Source organism: Pelophylax lessonae (assembly GCF_965119305.1).
Source record: "Pelophylax lessonae genome assembly, chromosome: 12".
NCBI lineage: Eukaryota > Metazoa > Chordata > Amphibia > Anura > Ranidae > Pelophylax > Pelophylax lessonae.
This window is the reverse complement of record NC_138779.1, coordinates 151,052,273-151,067,798: the sequence shown is the minus strand read 5'-3', so window position 1 is coordinate 151,067,798 and position 15,526 is coordinate 151,052,273. Positions and strand designations below refer to the sequence as shown.

Below are 15,526 nucleotides of genomic sequence, written 5' to 3'. Positions count from 1 at the left end.
TTCTCTAGTCACCAACCCCCAGGATGGCGAGGAACCATGCTCAACTCCCCACTGTGCACCAGGAAAAACCCGACCAGCAGCAACTCCAACAAGCCCCCCTTAAGAGAGGGAGGGGGCCGGAAGACCCACAGTGACTAACAAAATTTTAGAGGGGCTGGGAGAAAGGAGGGGAACCTGAGAGTCCCACCGTCCCAGGAAGGGGCCCACGTCCAATCCAAAACACTCCAGCAGTACCCGCTCAGCAGTACCAGCCGGAGCCAGCAGTACCCACAGCAATACCAGCCAGCAGTACACACAGCAGTACCAGCCAGCATTTCCCACCAGCAGTACCCACCAGCAGCACAGTACCAGCCAGCAGTACCCACATCAATAGCATCCAGCAGTACCCACAGCAGTACCAGCCTGAGCCAGCAATACCCAAAGCAGTACATACAGCACAGTACCAGCCTGAGCCAGCAGCAACAGCCAGCAGTACCCACAGCAGTACCAGCCTGAGCCAGCAATACCCACAGCAGTACATACAGCACAGTACTAGCCTGAGCCAGCAGTACCAACAGAACAGTACAAGTCAGCAGTACCAGACTGAGCTAGCAGTAACCACCAGCCATATTTTTCAAAACTTACCACCGCAAAGAGTCGACTGCGCTGCAGACTGACCGGCGAAAACCTGGAAAACCAGTTTCGAGTAACAACATCATCATCAATACCAGCTAACATCACACACCTCACCAAAGAGAAGCAGTTCCAGCCATCACATTAGGGGTGAGTTAATTTATTGTTTGACCAAATATAACAGACACATTTTTAAGTTGATAACTTTGTACGGCCCCGGAATGTTGTCATAAATATCCCCACACCTGCTTTACAGAGTCCAGACTTGATCTATACCTAGATCAAATAACAAATCAACACATGTATGGCTACTGTAGGACATTTTTGCCTTGAATTATAATTTGAAGTAGAACTAAAAGAGATTTTTTAATTTTGAATAGAATGAACATGGGTGGGGAGATTCAACCTCTCTACTTGTCATGTTTACCTTTATAACCAAGAGTGAAAGAAAATCTTCCATAATGGGGGACACTAGGTTTGTTGGTCCTAGTGACAATCAGGGACTCCCTCACTTCGGGAGGATTTACCTTTTACTTCATGTTGTTGCTATGATACAGGACATGAAAGAAAATATCTCCCCAATGTGAATGGGATGACAAAAAAAAAAGAAAAAAAAACAGATGGGAGGTTAGAACCCGGCCCCCTTACTCTATCCAAAATGCCAAAAATTTTTTTTTGCTTTTAGTTGTACTTTCAGTTATACTTTTCAGTTACAGTGGGTATAGAAAATATACACCCCTTTTAAAAATAACTGAATTTTTGTAAAATCTTACGGTAAAATTCCTTTCTCCGAGTCCTCCGACAGTCGCCGCCCCTCAAATAGTCTTCACCAATGGGTATTGACTTTGGCTCCGCAGGAGTAGCTAGGCATAAGACTTGTTAGAAACAAAAGCTTTTAGCATAGACACACCCATGGGGGCTGTCCCACTGGTCAATACCCCCCCTGCATTAAACCATCCCAACTCAGTTTGGTAGCATAGCAGTAAGTGTACAAGAAAAAACCCCAAAAGAGGGGCGGGGGCGGCGACTGTCGGGGGGACTCAGAGAAAGGAATTTTACGGTAAGATTTTACAAAAAAATGGATTTTTGTAAAATCTTACCGTAAAATCCTTTTCTCTTAGCTCATTGACAGATGTAGTCCTCTTGAATAATATCAAATTGGGTTATACTGCCCTCTACAGGAGTAGGACACTAGGCAGAAAGAAAACGTTCTGGCCACACCTTAGGGGCAGTCCCAGAGGGTATATCCTCTTCCTGTCTGCTACAGGAAATCAGTTATGTCACAAAGCAGTGTCAGAGAATTTAACCCAACCCAACTCAATAATAGAGGGGCGGGTACTACGTCTGTCAATGAGCTAAGAGAAAAGGATTTTACGGTAAGATTTTACAAAAATCCATTTTTCTCTGCCGCTCATTGACAGACGTAGTCCTCTTGATTAATATCAAATTGGGACGTCCCAAAGCAGTGCCACAAATGAGGGGTGGGAACAGAAATCAAAATCCAGAAGGCCCAACCGGAGCCAACCAGAAGTATCAAGGGACTCATCGAGCAAACAGATGAGACCTACCCAACAAACCCTCGAGGTAGACCAACAGTCTCCTCAAACAGCGGCCTGCAGGAACCTTGCGGCCAAAAGAGGCATCGGACGATGCCATCACATAAACCTTATACAATATTGTAAAGGTATGAACCGACAACCAAGTAGTCGCCTTGAAAACCTGAACCACTGACGCCTGATGGCGGAAGGCCCAGGAAACACTAAGCGCCCGAGTAGAGTGCGCCTTAACAGGGAACGGGGGATCCTGACCCTTAAATAGAATAAGCCTATACCACCGTCCGTCTGATCCATCTAGAGATGGTCGCGGCAGAAACAGGCAACCCCTTCTTAGGGCCCTACGTGATCACAAACAGTGAATCTGTCTTACGAAATGAATCCGTAGTATTCAAGTATACCCTGATCGCCCGAACTACATCCAAGGAATGCAACGCGAATTCTCGAGGATGACTGGGCTTAGGACACAGGGAAGACAATACCCTGTCCTCATTCAAATGAAACTTTGAAACCACCTTAGGAAGGAAGGATGGATTCGGACGAAGAACAACCTTATCCCTATGAACCACCAGATATGGGGAACAACAGGATAATGCAGCCAGTTCTGACACCCTGCGTGCAGAAGTGATAGCCACCAAGAAGGCCACCTTCTGGGATAAAGTAAGCAAGGGAATCTCCCTGATATTTTCAAAGGGAGGTTTCTGAAGAACCGACAGCACCAAATTAAGATCCCAGGACGGTAAGGATGCGCACACTGGTGGAGCCAGGTGTCGCACCCCTGGATGAAATTCCGCACCAAGGAATGAGTAGCCAAACGCTTCTGAAAGAAGATTGCTAATGCTGAAACCTGACCCTTGATAGTACTCAAGGCCAGCTCCTGCTCAACCCCCCTGTTGCAGAAAGGTCAATATTCGGCCCACGAATAACAACGTGGAGGGAACCCAAGGGCTTCACACCACGCAATCTAAGACTTCCATGTGCGATGATAGCCCTTTCTGGAAGTCGCTTTCCTTGCTTTAACTAGAGTAGGAATAACTGAAGCTGACAATCCCTTGTCCTTCAGCACCTGGGTCTCAATAGCCAGGGCATTAAGCCAGCGATCGTAAAGCAGGATGGAAGATCGGTCCCAGGGACAGCAGATCCTCCCTAAGAGGATGTCGCCAAGGAACGTCTGCGACCTGCCTGACCAGGTCGGCGTACCAGGCCCGACTAGGCCAGTCCGGAACTACCAGGGTAACTGGGATTCTCTCCACCTCTATCCTGCGAAGAAGCTTCGGCAGCAACCTGAGAGGAGGGAAGGCATACAGTAGCTGATACTACCCCACGGGGCGATCAGCGTGTCTGCTAGAGGATCGCAGGAGCGAGCCACAAACCTCCGCATTTTCCTGTTGAGCCGAGATGCCAACAGATCCCATTCGGGGTGCCCCAACGGAGGCACAGTTGGTGGAATACCTCTGGATGAAGAGATCATTCCCCTTGATCCAGAATCTGACGGCTGAGATAATCTGCCTGCCAATTTTCCACCCCCGGAATGAATACCGCGGAGAGAGCTGGAACAATCGTTCCGCCCAATGAAGAATGCTGGTCACTATGGCCGCCAGGACACTCTTGGTGCCCCCTTGGTGATTGACGTAAGCCACAGCCGTGGCGTCGTCTGACTGGATCCGAACCGGGCTGCCCTGGAGCTGCTCGGTCCAGAGAATCAGACAAAGTCTGATCGCTCTCAGTTCCAATACATTTATCGGTAACCTGGACTCTTCTAGGGACCAAAGCCCCTGAGCGGATGTTTTGCCGAGAATTCCTCCCCACCCGGATAGACTGGCATCCGTGGTGAAAATTGTCCAATCTATTGGAAGACATGACTTCCCCTGCTGAGCATCGGAGACCGAAGCCACCAGACCAGAGACTTCCTGGTTCGCTCGCTCAGTCGGATCCGATTGTCCATGGAATCTGGATTCTGATTCCATTTGAGAAGAATTTCTTTTTGAAGGATTCGGGTATGGGACTGGGCAAATGATACTGCTTCGAAAGAAGCCACCATCAAACCCAGGACTCTCATGCAAGTCCGAAGGGAAGGCCAGTTGTAAGATAGTACAACTGAATCGTTGATTGAATCTTCTGGAGTTTCTCCGCAGGGAGAAACACTTTTGCCCTGGATGTGTCTAAAAATTAGACCCAGATATTTCAGCCTCCTGGTGGGAACCAGAGAAAACTTCTGTAAGTTCACCAGCCACCCGAACTCTTGCGAAGAGGTTATGGTGATCTCTAAGTTAGCAACAGAGTCTGCGGAGACTCTGCACGAAGCAGAAGATCGTCTAGGTAACCTAGAATCGATATGTCTCGTTGCCGCAACAGCGCCAACACTGGGGCCAACACCTTTGTGAAGACCCGAAGAGCCGAGGCGAGACCAAAGGGTAACGCCACAAACTGATAATGGTTCTCTTCTACGGAAAAACGCAGGAAATGCTGATGTCCTGCGTAAATAGGCATCCTAGATGTCTATGGACGCCAGAAAATCCCCCTGATGCAGGGAGGCCTCTACTGTGCGAATGGACTCCATCTTGAATTTTTGTACCTTGACAAAAAGATTGAGTGCTCTTAAGTCCAGAATTGGACGCACCTTGCCCTCTTTTCTGGTAATGTGAAAAGGTTCGAATAAAACCCTTGAAAACGCTCTGTCCAAGGAACGTGGACCACCACTCCTTGTTGCATTAAATCCGTGACCGCCCCCCGCAAAGCTTCTAGGCGATCCGGGGATAGTCGGATCTTGGAGGGGAAGAATCGCACCGGTGGGAATGATTGAAACTCGATCTTGTAACCCGACCTTCTGACTTCGCGAACCCAATTGTCCGGGATTCTGGAAAGCCATGAATCCGGAAACCGGCGAAGACATCCCCCCACCCCAAGTATGGGTGGGGGCGCACTTTCAGGCTTTAATAGTCTTATCTTCAGGTTTGGAAGAGCCGAACTCTTGTTTGCCCGACCAGCGCCCCCTGAAACCTCCTGAAGGAGTTTTGGAGGGCTTAGCTTTATCGCCCGTCCCAGTGGAGCGAAAAAACTTTTTATGAGCGGAAAAGGAAGGCCCCCGTCTCCGACGAGGTCCCTTACCCTTAGTGCTCTGTGGCAAAAACGTACTCTTGTCTCCAGTGAGATTCTTGATAATCTCATCTAAGGTGGCCCCAAATAGGCGATCCCCCTAAAAAGGGAGATTAGCCAAAGTTTCTTTGGAACCTTGGTCCGCCGACCAACACCCTAGCCACAGTACACGCCTGAGGACGACTGCTGAAATTGATGCCCGCCCCAACAATGGAGTGGCGTCCAGAGTAGCGTCACAGACCAACTGTAGCCCTTGTATCATCTGCTCCAGCAGGTCTGATACTGCCGGGGGGATGCTTCTCCCCTCTAAGTCCCGGCCTAACAATTTGGTCCATTCTGTCAATGTTTGTAAAACCAAACCAATTGCAATCACTGGTCTGAAAGCTGACCCAATCAAGGAAAAGAGACACAGCTTCCACCTTACGATCCACCGGATCCCTAAAGGACGGAGCGTCCTCCAATGGGATAACCGTAGCTTTATTTAATCTGGAAATTGGTAAATCCACCACAGGTGGCACTTTCCATTTCTTGAGGAGGAATTCCTCAAACGGATAACGCCTAATAATGAGTTTGGAAAAAACCAGGGGTTCGTTTTGGATGACCCCATTCTTCTTTAATGCCATTACCAATACATTTGGGCAAAATAAAACACTTTCGCCATTTTGGTCCGTTTATTAGTACCAAAAAGGGATCTCAGTCTCACAATTAGTGCGTTCACCAACGCTTCTTCTTGGGCTATGGCGGATGCCAAAATGCCCTCCTCACTGTCTGAGAAGACAGTACCTGAGACACCAGCCCCAGATGAGGGACCTGCACTTGCAGTGACAGGTTCAGACTCTGAATCCGAAGTTTCAGATGAATTTAGGGGTAGGCGGGGGTCGCTACCTTGCGCCCCATCCCTGACAGGCCACTTCCACCCGGGATATAAAAGACTCCACAACCGCTGATAATGCATCAATAGTAAGTGGGGAATTGGAGGGTCCTGCAGCCACTCGAGGGGATCAGGTGGAGATAGATGTGTGGCAGGGTCCATGCTAATCCAGGACACTTTGCCAGTAAAAAATTTGAAAATAAAAATATACATATTGTTTCTCTTTTTTTTTATACCTGTAATCCCCCAGCGCAACAGCGCCCCTCAGCGTACCTGTTCTGGACCCCTACAGAGAGAGAGAGAGAGAGAGACCCCAAGGGCTCACCACCTGATGCAGAGAAGCTTAAAACTGCTCCCAGCGTTGTCCTATTCAGACTAGGAAGTCCTGTGATAGCTTTCCCGGGTAAAGGAAGTGGCTCCGCCCCCTTTTACATGCCTTCCGGCGTTCTCAGCTACTCCTCGAGGTAGCTTGGCAACAGAAAAGGCTCAACAGGAGCAACACCCAGGAAAAAAACACCCCAACAGCCAGGGACCCACATAAAAACAAGGGTCCCCTATGGCACTGCCGCACTGAGAACTTTGCGGCCAAAGAAGGCATCAGCTGACGCCAGAACATAAACTTTATAGAATTTGGAAAAGGTGTGCACCGACGACCAAGTCGCAGTCTTGCACACCTTGGTCACCGAGGCCTGATGCCAGTAGGCCCAGAACGTACTCATTGATCTGGTAGAGTGCGCCTTAACAGGGAAGGGCGGAACCCGTTCCTTCAAAGCCTAGACCCGGACAATCGTCTGTCTGATCCATTTGGCAATGGTCGCCGCAGACGCCGCCATGCCCTTCCGAGGTCCCTCAGGAAGTACAAAGAGGGAATCCGATTTCCGAAAAGATTCAGTGGACGACAGGTAAACCCTGATCGCCCTGACAACATCCAAAGAATGCAACGCAACCTCCTTAGGATGCTTAGGCTTCGCACAGAGCGAAGGAAAAACAATGTCCTCATTAAGGTGAAAGCTAGACACCACCTTAGGGAGAAATGACGAATTAGGTCGCAAGACCACCTTATCTTTATGAACCACTAGGTAAGGAGAGCGGCAAGACAACGCCGCCAACTCCGACACCCTGCGAGCCAAAGTGATCGCCACTAAAAAGGCAACCTTCTTAGACAGCAGAGGAAACGATATCTCCCGGATGTTTTCAAAGGGAGGACGCTGTAACACGGACAGAACCAAGTTCAAGTCCCATGGAGGCAAAGGCTCCCTCCGGGGAGGGGCCAAATGTCGCACACCTTGAATGAAGGTGCGAATTAAGGAATGAGACGCCACAGGGCGTTGAAAAAGAACAGCCATTGCAGACACCTGGCCCTTTATCGTGGCCAGCGCCAGGCGCTGGTCCACACCAGTCTGGAGGAAAGCCAACACTCTCATCACCGAGTATGAGCGAGGAGAAAACCCCCTGGACTCACACCAGGCAAAATAAGCTTTCCAGGTACAGTAATAAATCTTACCGGACGAGGCTTTTCTAGCCTTGATCAAAGTAGGAATGACCTCTGAGGAGAGACCCCTGTCTCTCAGGACCTGGCTTTCAACAGCCAGGCCGTTAAAGCCAGCGACTGTAAAGCAGGATGGAAGATCGGTCCCTGAGACAGTAGATCTTCTCGCATCGGCAGTAGCCAAGGAGGCTCGACTGCTAGGTGAATGATGTCCGCGTACCAGGACCGGCGTGGCCAGTCCGGTGCCACTAGAATCACAAAGTTCGGTTTCGAGGCCAGCCTGCGAAGGAACCTGGATAACAACTGAATCGGAGGAAAGGCATACATCAGACGATAATGATGCCAAGGGGCCACCAGTGCATCCGAGGCGTCCTCCTGAGGATCGCGTGTTCTTGTCACGAACCTTTCCACCTTGTGGTTTAGCCGAGATGCGAACAGATCCACGTCTGGGGATCCCCACCTTGCACACAGCAGTTGGAAGACCTCCGGGTGTAGGGACCATTCCCCCTGATCCAGGGTCTGGCGGCTTAGATAATCGGCCTGCCAATTTTCCACACCCAGAATGTGAATGGGACATGAGTCTCGGCCAAAGACAGAATGTCGGTCACCTCCTGGGCCCTCCTGGTGCCCCCTTGGTGGTTTATGTAAGCCACCGCGTTTGTCCGTCTGTACCCGAACGGGACGGCCCCGAAGTCGATTCGACCACTGGAAGAGACAGAGTTTGATCGCTCTCAATTCCAATATGTTGATTGGAAGGGAGGATTCCTCCTCCGACCAAGTGCCCTGGGCAGACAGGTTACCCAGTACTCCACCCCAGCCCAACAGGCTGGCATCCGTGGTAATCACTGTACACAGTAACGGACGGAAGGATTTTCCTTCCGACACCGCCGGGGACTGAAGCCACCACAGAAGATCCCTTCTGGTCCGGCGACTCAACGAGACACTCAGATCTAAGGACTGAGGTAGCCTGTCCCACCTGGCCAGGATTTCCGCTTGGAGAGACCGTGTGTGAAACTGAGCAAAGGGCATCGCCTCGAAGGCTGATAACATCAGCCCCAGGGACCGCATGCAGGTCCTGAGTGACGAGGATTGGTTGTCCCTGAGGGACCGGACCTCGTTCTGTAGGGTCCGGAGCTTGAACTCTGGCAGAAACACTTTGCTTGCACAGAGTCCAGAACCATTCCCAGATAGGGCAGCCGAACCGAAGGAGACAAAGTTGACTTCTGTACGTGGATGGTCCATCCGAACTCCTGCAGTGTCTGTACCGTAGTGGACAGATAGCGCAGTAGGCTCTGACTGGCACTTGATCTTAACAGGAGATTGTCCAGATATCCCAAGACCGAAATGCCCTGTGCCCGCAACAGGCCCAGAACAGGCGCCAGCACTTTGGTAAAGACCCTTGGAGCCGAAGCGAGACCGAAAGGTAGCGCCACAAACTGATAGTGGTCCTCCGCTATGGCGAATCGTAGGTACCTCTGATGACCCTCGAAAATGGGGGATGTGCAAGTACGCATCCTTCAGGTCTATAGAGGCCAGGAATTCCCCTGGACTCAGAGAGGACACCACCGAGCGGAGGGATTCCATACGGAACTTGCGAACGCGCACAAAGCGGTTCAGAGCTTTCAGGTCCAGGATAGGACGCACCTTGCCCTCCTTTCTGGGCACAGTGAACAGATTTGATTAAAACCCCCGAAACCTGTCCCGATGAGGCACCGGGACAATCACCCCCTGGGTCAGGAGGTCCTGCACCGCTCGATGCAGGTCCTGCAGGCGCCCTAGGGTCAAATGAAGATTTGAGGGAAAGAATCTGTCCACCGGCCGGGAAAGGAATTCGATCTTGTATCCCGATCGAATGATTTCCTGAACCCACCTGTCGGAGCAGCCAAGGTTGGAGGAAACCGCGCAAACGTCACCCCACCCCTGAAACGGATGAGGGCGTCCCTTCAGGCAGAGACGGATTGAGCCGCCGCACCGGCATGGCCGGACTTTTGCTTGCCCACCCAGGGCTTCTTCCGGCCACCTTGGCCCTTGAAAGGTTTGCCCTTGTTTTGTGGCTTGAAGGCACGAAAGGACCCCTGATTGGGTCTAAAGTTGGGAACCCCGCTTGCCGCGAAAAGGCTTGTTCTTCGGATTCTGGGGCAGCAGAGTGCTTTTGCCCCCAGTGACTCCTTTCACCAAGGTATCTAAAGCCTCGCCAAAAAGGCGAGACCCCGCATAGGGAAAATCAGCCACTGTTTTCCGTGACGTCTGGTTACCCGACCAGCTCTTCAGCCAGATCAGTCGACGGTTAAGTACCGTGACACTAGACAGGCGTGCAGCCAAAAGGAGCCTCATTCAAGGCCGCATCGCACAAATAGATGACCCCTTGATGAATTTGGTCCACCATGGCCAGTGTAGTAGGTGGGGCATAATCAGACGCGAGAGTGCGTCTAAGCACCTTAGTCCAATCCGCTACCGCCTGAGCCACCATGACAGAAGCGAAAATAGGTTTGAGCATGGAACTCGCCACCATGTAGGCATGGCGGGCAAGAGACTCCAACCTCCTGTCCGTAGGATCCCGGAACACCGGGGTATCCTCAGCGGGAACCAAAGTAGCCTTGTTTAACATGCCCACCGTGTGATCCACCTGGGGAGCCACACACCAGCGCGAATCCATAGAAGGCGCAAAGGGGTAAAGCAGTTTAAACCTATTAGGCACCGTAAAAGGGCGTTTCAAACTGCGCCATTGTTCATTCACAGTGTGATGAAACTCAGCGGGGCAGGGAAAAAACTGCGCCGACTTGCGGGTCCTATGTACCAAAAGAGGACACAATGCCCGGAGGAGTGGGCTCATCCTCCAAATGTAGTGTTTCTTTGACATCCATAGCTGCGCGTTCTTCAGGCGACCCCGGGGGAGAATCATCCACTCCTCCACCTCTGCCTCCCCCTCAGACCCCAGAGGGTCCAGGGACGAGCGAGACCCTGAAAAGGGCACGCCAGCCACATCACCATCTGAATCAGAGGAGAAAGATAATCTAGGCCTCTTTCTAGCAGCTCGTTCAGCCATCAGCACCTCCATCTTTGACACCAAAGACGCCACCACAGCGGCCAAATTAGGTATAACGGGGGGGTTCAGCAGAACCGGGGTCCCCCACCATGGCTGGGGGGAATTTGCTGTCCTGAGATTCCATTGTAAAAAATAATGAGTAAAACGTACTGGCCCTTTAAGAGCGCTGCGGATAGTGCAGCCCACCACTATAATCACTGTGTACACCCAAAAGGGATAAAACTGAGCCAGGAAGGATAGAACAGAGAGATATGGAAGAGACAGTCTGCAGAGCCCCACAAAGTGTTACCACACCGATCACTGCTGCAGAGGAAAAGGAAGTGAGGTCACCAGAAGCTGAACTATATGCTGCAAGGCTAAGGGAAAATGGCTGCCCATAGAAAGTAATGGGAGGCTTCGGCAAGATGGCCGCCGACATGTGCTCGGAACGATCGTTCTGCCACACACACACACACAAGATGGTGCCGGATGGCACCAAAACCACTACATAGCAAGCTATTGCAAAAGCCCATAGTGAAGCCAGACATGCTGCCCACATCCAAAATGGCAGACCGCGTGGTTTTTAGCCGCAGAGGTTGCCTCACACACAGTCTGTACCTCCCAAACACTGAAAGTGACACAGGAAAGGGGCCCCCACACCACACAGCGCCAGCAGTGCATTAAAGAAGACCCCCACAGGGATCGAATCAGGGAGCCCCACAAAACGCACAGACATGAGGGGACACACAGCAACACAGGACTGCCACCCCAGACAGAGGCCCCACACAGAAAAGTACTTACCTGTACCGGATGGCGTGGGGTGTCTCTATGAAACGGAAAGCCTCTGTCCTCAGATGACAGGGAATGCCATCAGCCAAAACACAGAACACTGCAGCATGCAACCGCAGATGTGTCCAGTGAGGTAGCCACCTCACAGGCTGCATCCCTGCTGCGAACAGGGATGGGTCGTTCATAACGCCAGGGCAAACCATAGCCGAACGCTCGATGGCGGGCTGGGGATCCCTCTGACCCTCTGCCCTGGAGAGCCAGGGCGGCCAGTCCAATTCCCAGCTCTACAAAATCCATCTTCATCCGAAGATCCGACTAAAACTAAAGCTGACAAAATAAACAGCTAGTAAAGCAAAGAAAAAAACTGACATTCTTGCAATAAAATTCATAAGAAAAGATTAGAAGGCTGAGACTGTAGCCCCAGCACAGGGAAGCCCATCTACTCCTAACGCTAGGCAGAGACAAACTGAGTTGGGATGGCTTAATGCAGGGGGGGTATTGACCAGTGGGACAGCCCCCATGGTGGTGTCTATGCTAAAAGCTTTTGTTTCTAACAAGTCTTATGCCTAGCTACTCCTGCGGAGAGGAAGTCAATATCCATTGGTGAAGACTATTTGAGGGGTGGCGACTGTCGGAGGACGTAAGAGAAAATCATATTTTGTTGATTTGCAGCCTGAAATGAAGACAGAAAACCAGACAGTTTTTGTTTTATCCAGCTGTATTTACTCAGTGCAAATTATAACATCCAAGTAAAAGATATAACACCAACAGGTCAGAAAAAAATTAAAAACAGAATCAGTGTTGTAAAAAAGGATTTCCCCCTTTTGTCAGTATTTTGTTGAACCCCCCTTTTGCTTTAATTACAGCCTTTAGTCTGTTGGAATAGGTCTACTAACTTTGCACATCTAGAATCTGTAATATTTACCCACTTTTCTTTATAGAACTGCTCAAGTTAAGTTATATTTGATGGTGACCGTTTAGGGACTGAAGTCGTCAAGTCATTCCACAGATTTTTAACAGGGTTTACGTCTGGGCTCTGAGTAAGCCATGCAAGGACATTCACCTTTTTCTCCTTTAACCATTGTGTGGTCATTTTTGTTGTGCGCTTTGGGGCATTGTCAAGTTGGAAGGTAAATATTCTTTACATTGACAAATTTCTGGCACGAGGGCAGCAGATTTTCCTCAAGAATATGATGGTATTTTGCGCCATCCATTTTTCTTGTATCCTGACAAGTGCTCCATTCCCTGCTGCAAAAAAACACCCCCATAACAGGATATTACCACCTCTATGCTTTACTGTAGGTATGGTGTTATTTGGATGTGAGCTGTATTGGATTTCCGCCAGACATATTGTTTGGTGTTGAGGCCAAATAATTAAATTTTAGTCTCATCCGACCATGTTTTTTTCCATGTGGCCTCAGAATCTTCAAGGTACGTTTTGGTAAAGTTCAGTCGTGACTGCATGTGGCCTTTGAGGAGTGACTTTTTTTCTTGCAACCCTCCCATAAAAGTCACATTTATGGATCATTTGTGATCCTTTTTTTCCAACTCAGGGATTCTGTTTTTGTTATTTTTTTCTGACATGGTGTAATATATCTTTCACTTGGATATTATATGTAGCAATAGTAAATTGTTGCAAAGTAAATACAGCTGGATAAAACAAAAACTGTGTCCGTCTTCATTTCAGGCTGCAAAGCACTGCAAACCCTTTGTCCAATATGGTAGGTTCAGAGACTACCCAACTGTACAGATTATATGGTCTGATTGTCACGTATGACCAGCTTTAGACTGTAAAAAGAAGCTCAAACAAACACTCTCATAAATTTTGAAAAGCAGAAGATATTCACTTACCTGGACTGCCTTTCTAAGTGATAGAATCATTCTTACATACCCCTACATAAGCTCCAGACCCTTCAGGTTATATTCCAGATACTAGCACACCATCCATGCAGCTTGTAGACAGACGATAGCATCTATCTGAGCTACATAGAACTTTTAGCTTTGTTCTTTGCACAGCAGAGAGACATACTGTATTGAAACAGCATAACCTAGCAGTAATGTATTAAACTGTGTTAGCCATTAACAAGGTTAAAATATATATATATAGGCCATACCTTTTATATAAAACTTAATTTAATTTGTGGTGCAAGCTTTTGAGAATATTCCTGACAATGAGAACTGCCTATTCCTAAAGTCCTGCACAACAAGATATATTCAGTTAGATCTAATAATCGAATAATATAGTTTCCAACTCTTCACGTCATAACCGTACAGTATATCTTTAAAGTATAGGTTACCTTGTTTCTTAGCATGGTATGGTTGAAGGCATATATACTTTGAACGTCATTGTTCACAGAGTCATTATATTCCTTATTAAATTCAGCGGTTGTCTCTTGGATTATTTTGGCTGACGCTTCATCCACCCCCTCGGCAGACCACAGTAACAGCAGCCATATTCCCAGGGTGAACATCTCCAGCGAGGAGTGCAGAGATCCTGCTGTCCTGTGGACCTTCCAGCATCAGCAGTTCATGCCACACCTTATGTAATCAAAGACTGCATGCCTGAGTCACCACCAGATAGCTGTTTACCTATGAAGACATGAAAACAGAACATTAAATATCAGCATATTAGTGCTCCAGGCACACTTACTGATCATTCACTGGCTGCAGGGGGCACACTTACTGGCATCCATCCTCCCCACAGTATCTGGGTACCAACCAAGCAGCAGAGCTTCCAGTTTTTCTTTTTTTAGTTGATATCCAACAAGATTTATTGCTAGTACAAACTCCCCAGATCTGTCCGTGTTGTAGAGCAGAGAGGAAGCGGTGAGCTGGGAGGAATGTCTCTGCTTCTTTGTTTTTAATAGAAGAGCAGTTTTTTTCATTTTCTTACGCAAGTTTTTTTTTTTTTTTTTAAATAAACATAGCTTGATTTTAATCAAACAGAGATCACTAGGTCTTTGCTTTTTTCTTTCTGAGCTGATTTACTGAGTGTTTCCTATTGTTGGCTATCCTGAAGAAGAAAGTTCTATCATCTACCAAAGCCCACCTCAGCTGTTTAAAGGGACTTTGCGCTTTTGACCTATTATGATTTTAAGGTCCAATGCAGAAGGTAAGCCTGTGTCCACAAGAGTAAGCGGTGATGGAGTGAATGTTATCTCACCTTCTGTATCTCTGTTTATATACTGTATTGTTGGATGGTTACAGCTGAAGAGAATGTGTTAAAATGGACTTCAGTTGAAGTCTTATCAACTGCAGATCTCTGAACATATCATTCGATGGTTACAGATGAAGAGGACTTGTTAAAGAGGCAGTATACTCCGCTTTTTAACTTTTACCTACAGGTAAGCCTGTAATAAGGCTTACCTGTAGGTAAAATAAATATCTCCTAAACCTGCACAGTTTAGGAAATATTCACCCTGCACGCAGCTGCTGACACCAGCGGCGTATGCGCTCTGAAGGTCCGGTGTATCTTGCCGGACCTTCAGAGCTCCTTGCCGGAAAGTGAACTCCAGCGCGCATGCGCGTCAGTAACGTCAATGCGGCTCTGGCCACTCACAGCGCCGGAGCTGCCGAACCCGGAAGAGTAGCCGAGGGAACATGTCAGCTGCCTCAGCAGTGTCCAGGCTTCGTTCCAAGACAAGTATTTATATATATATATATATATACATATATACATATACACATATATATATATATATATATATATATATATATATATATATATATATATATATATATATATATATATATATATATATATATATATATATATATATATATATATATATACACACACACACACACACACAATATATATATATATAGACTTTTGCCGATATATCTGTATCGGCCCCGGAACTGGCCGATATTCCAAATATTGCTCATATAGCATAATTCCGTTTACAAATGTTATCGAATATGCCACTCACATATGTACAAATTAAAGACATAAGCAATTCCACATTAGCAGACCTGCTGGCACATCGGTATCTCTCACCCACCTGCCGTAAGGGATACCCGGGTAATACCGCTCCGTTCGGCATCCACTCAATACCGCTCCGTCTCTCACCCGATCCATCTCCCACCCA

General features: G+C 48.4%; 1 protein-coding gene across 1 annotated transcript in view; it reads right to left on the bottom strand.

Moving 5' to 3' along the window:
• SIDT2 (SID1 transmembrane family member 2) overlaps positions 1 to 14,022 on the bottom strand; it is a 178,141-nt gene extending 164,119 nt beyond the window's left edge. Inside the window, exon 1 of the mRNA XM_082273437.1 lies at positions 13,733 to 14,022. Coding sequence (XP_082129563.1) covers positions 13,733 to 13,906 — 174 coding nt within the window. The 5' untranslated portion in view covers positions 13,907 to 14,022. The remainder of the gene's footprint in view (positions 1 to 13,732) is intronic.
• Positions 14,023 to 15,526: the final 1,504 nt, after the last annotated feature.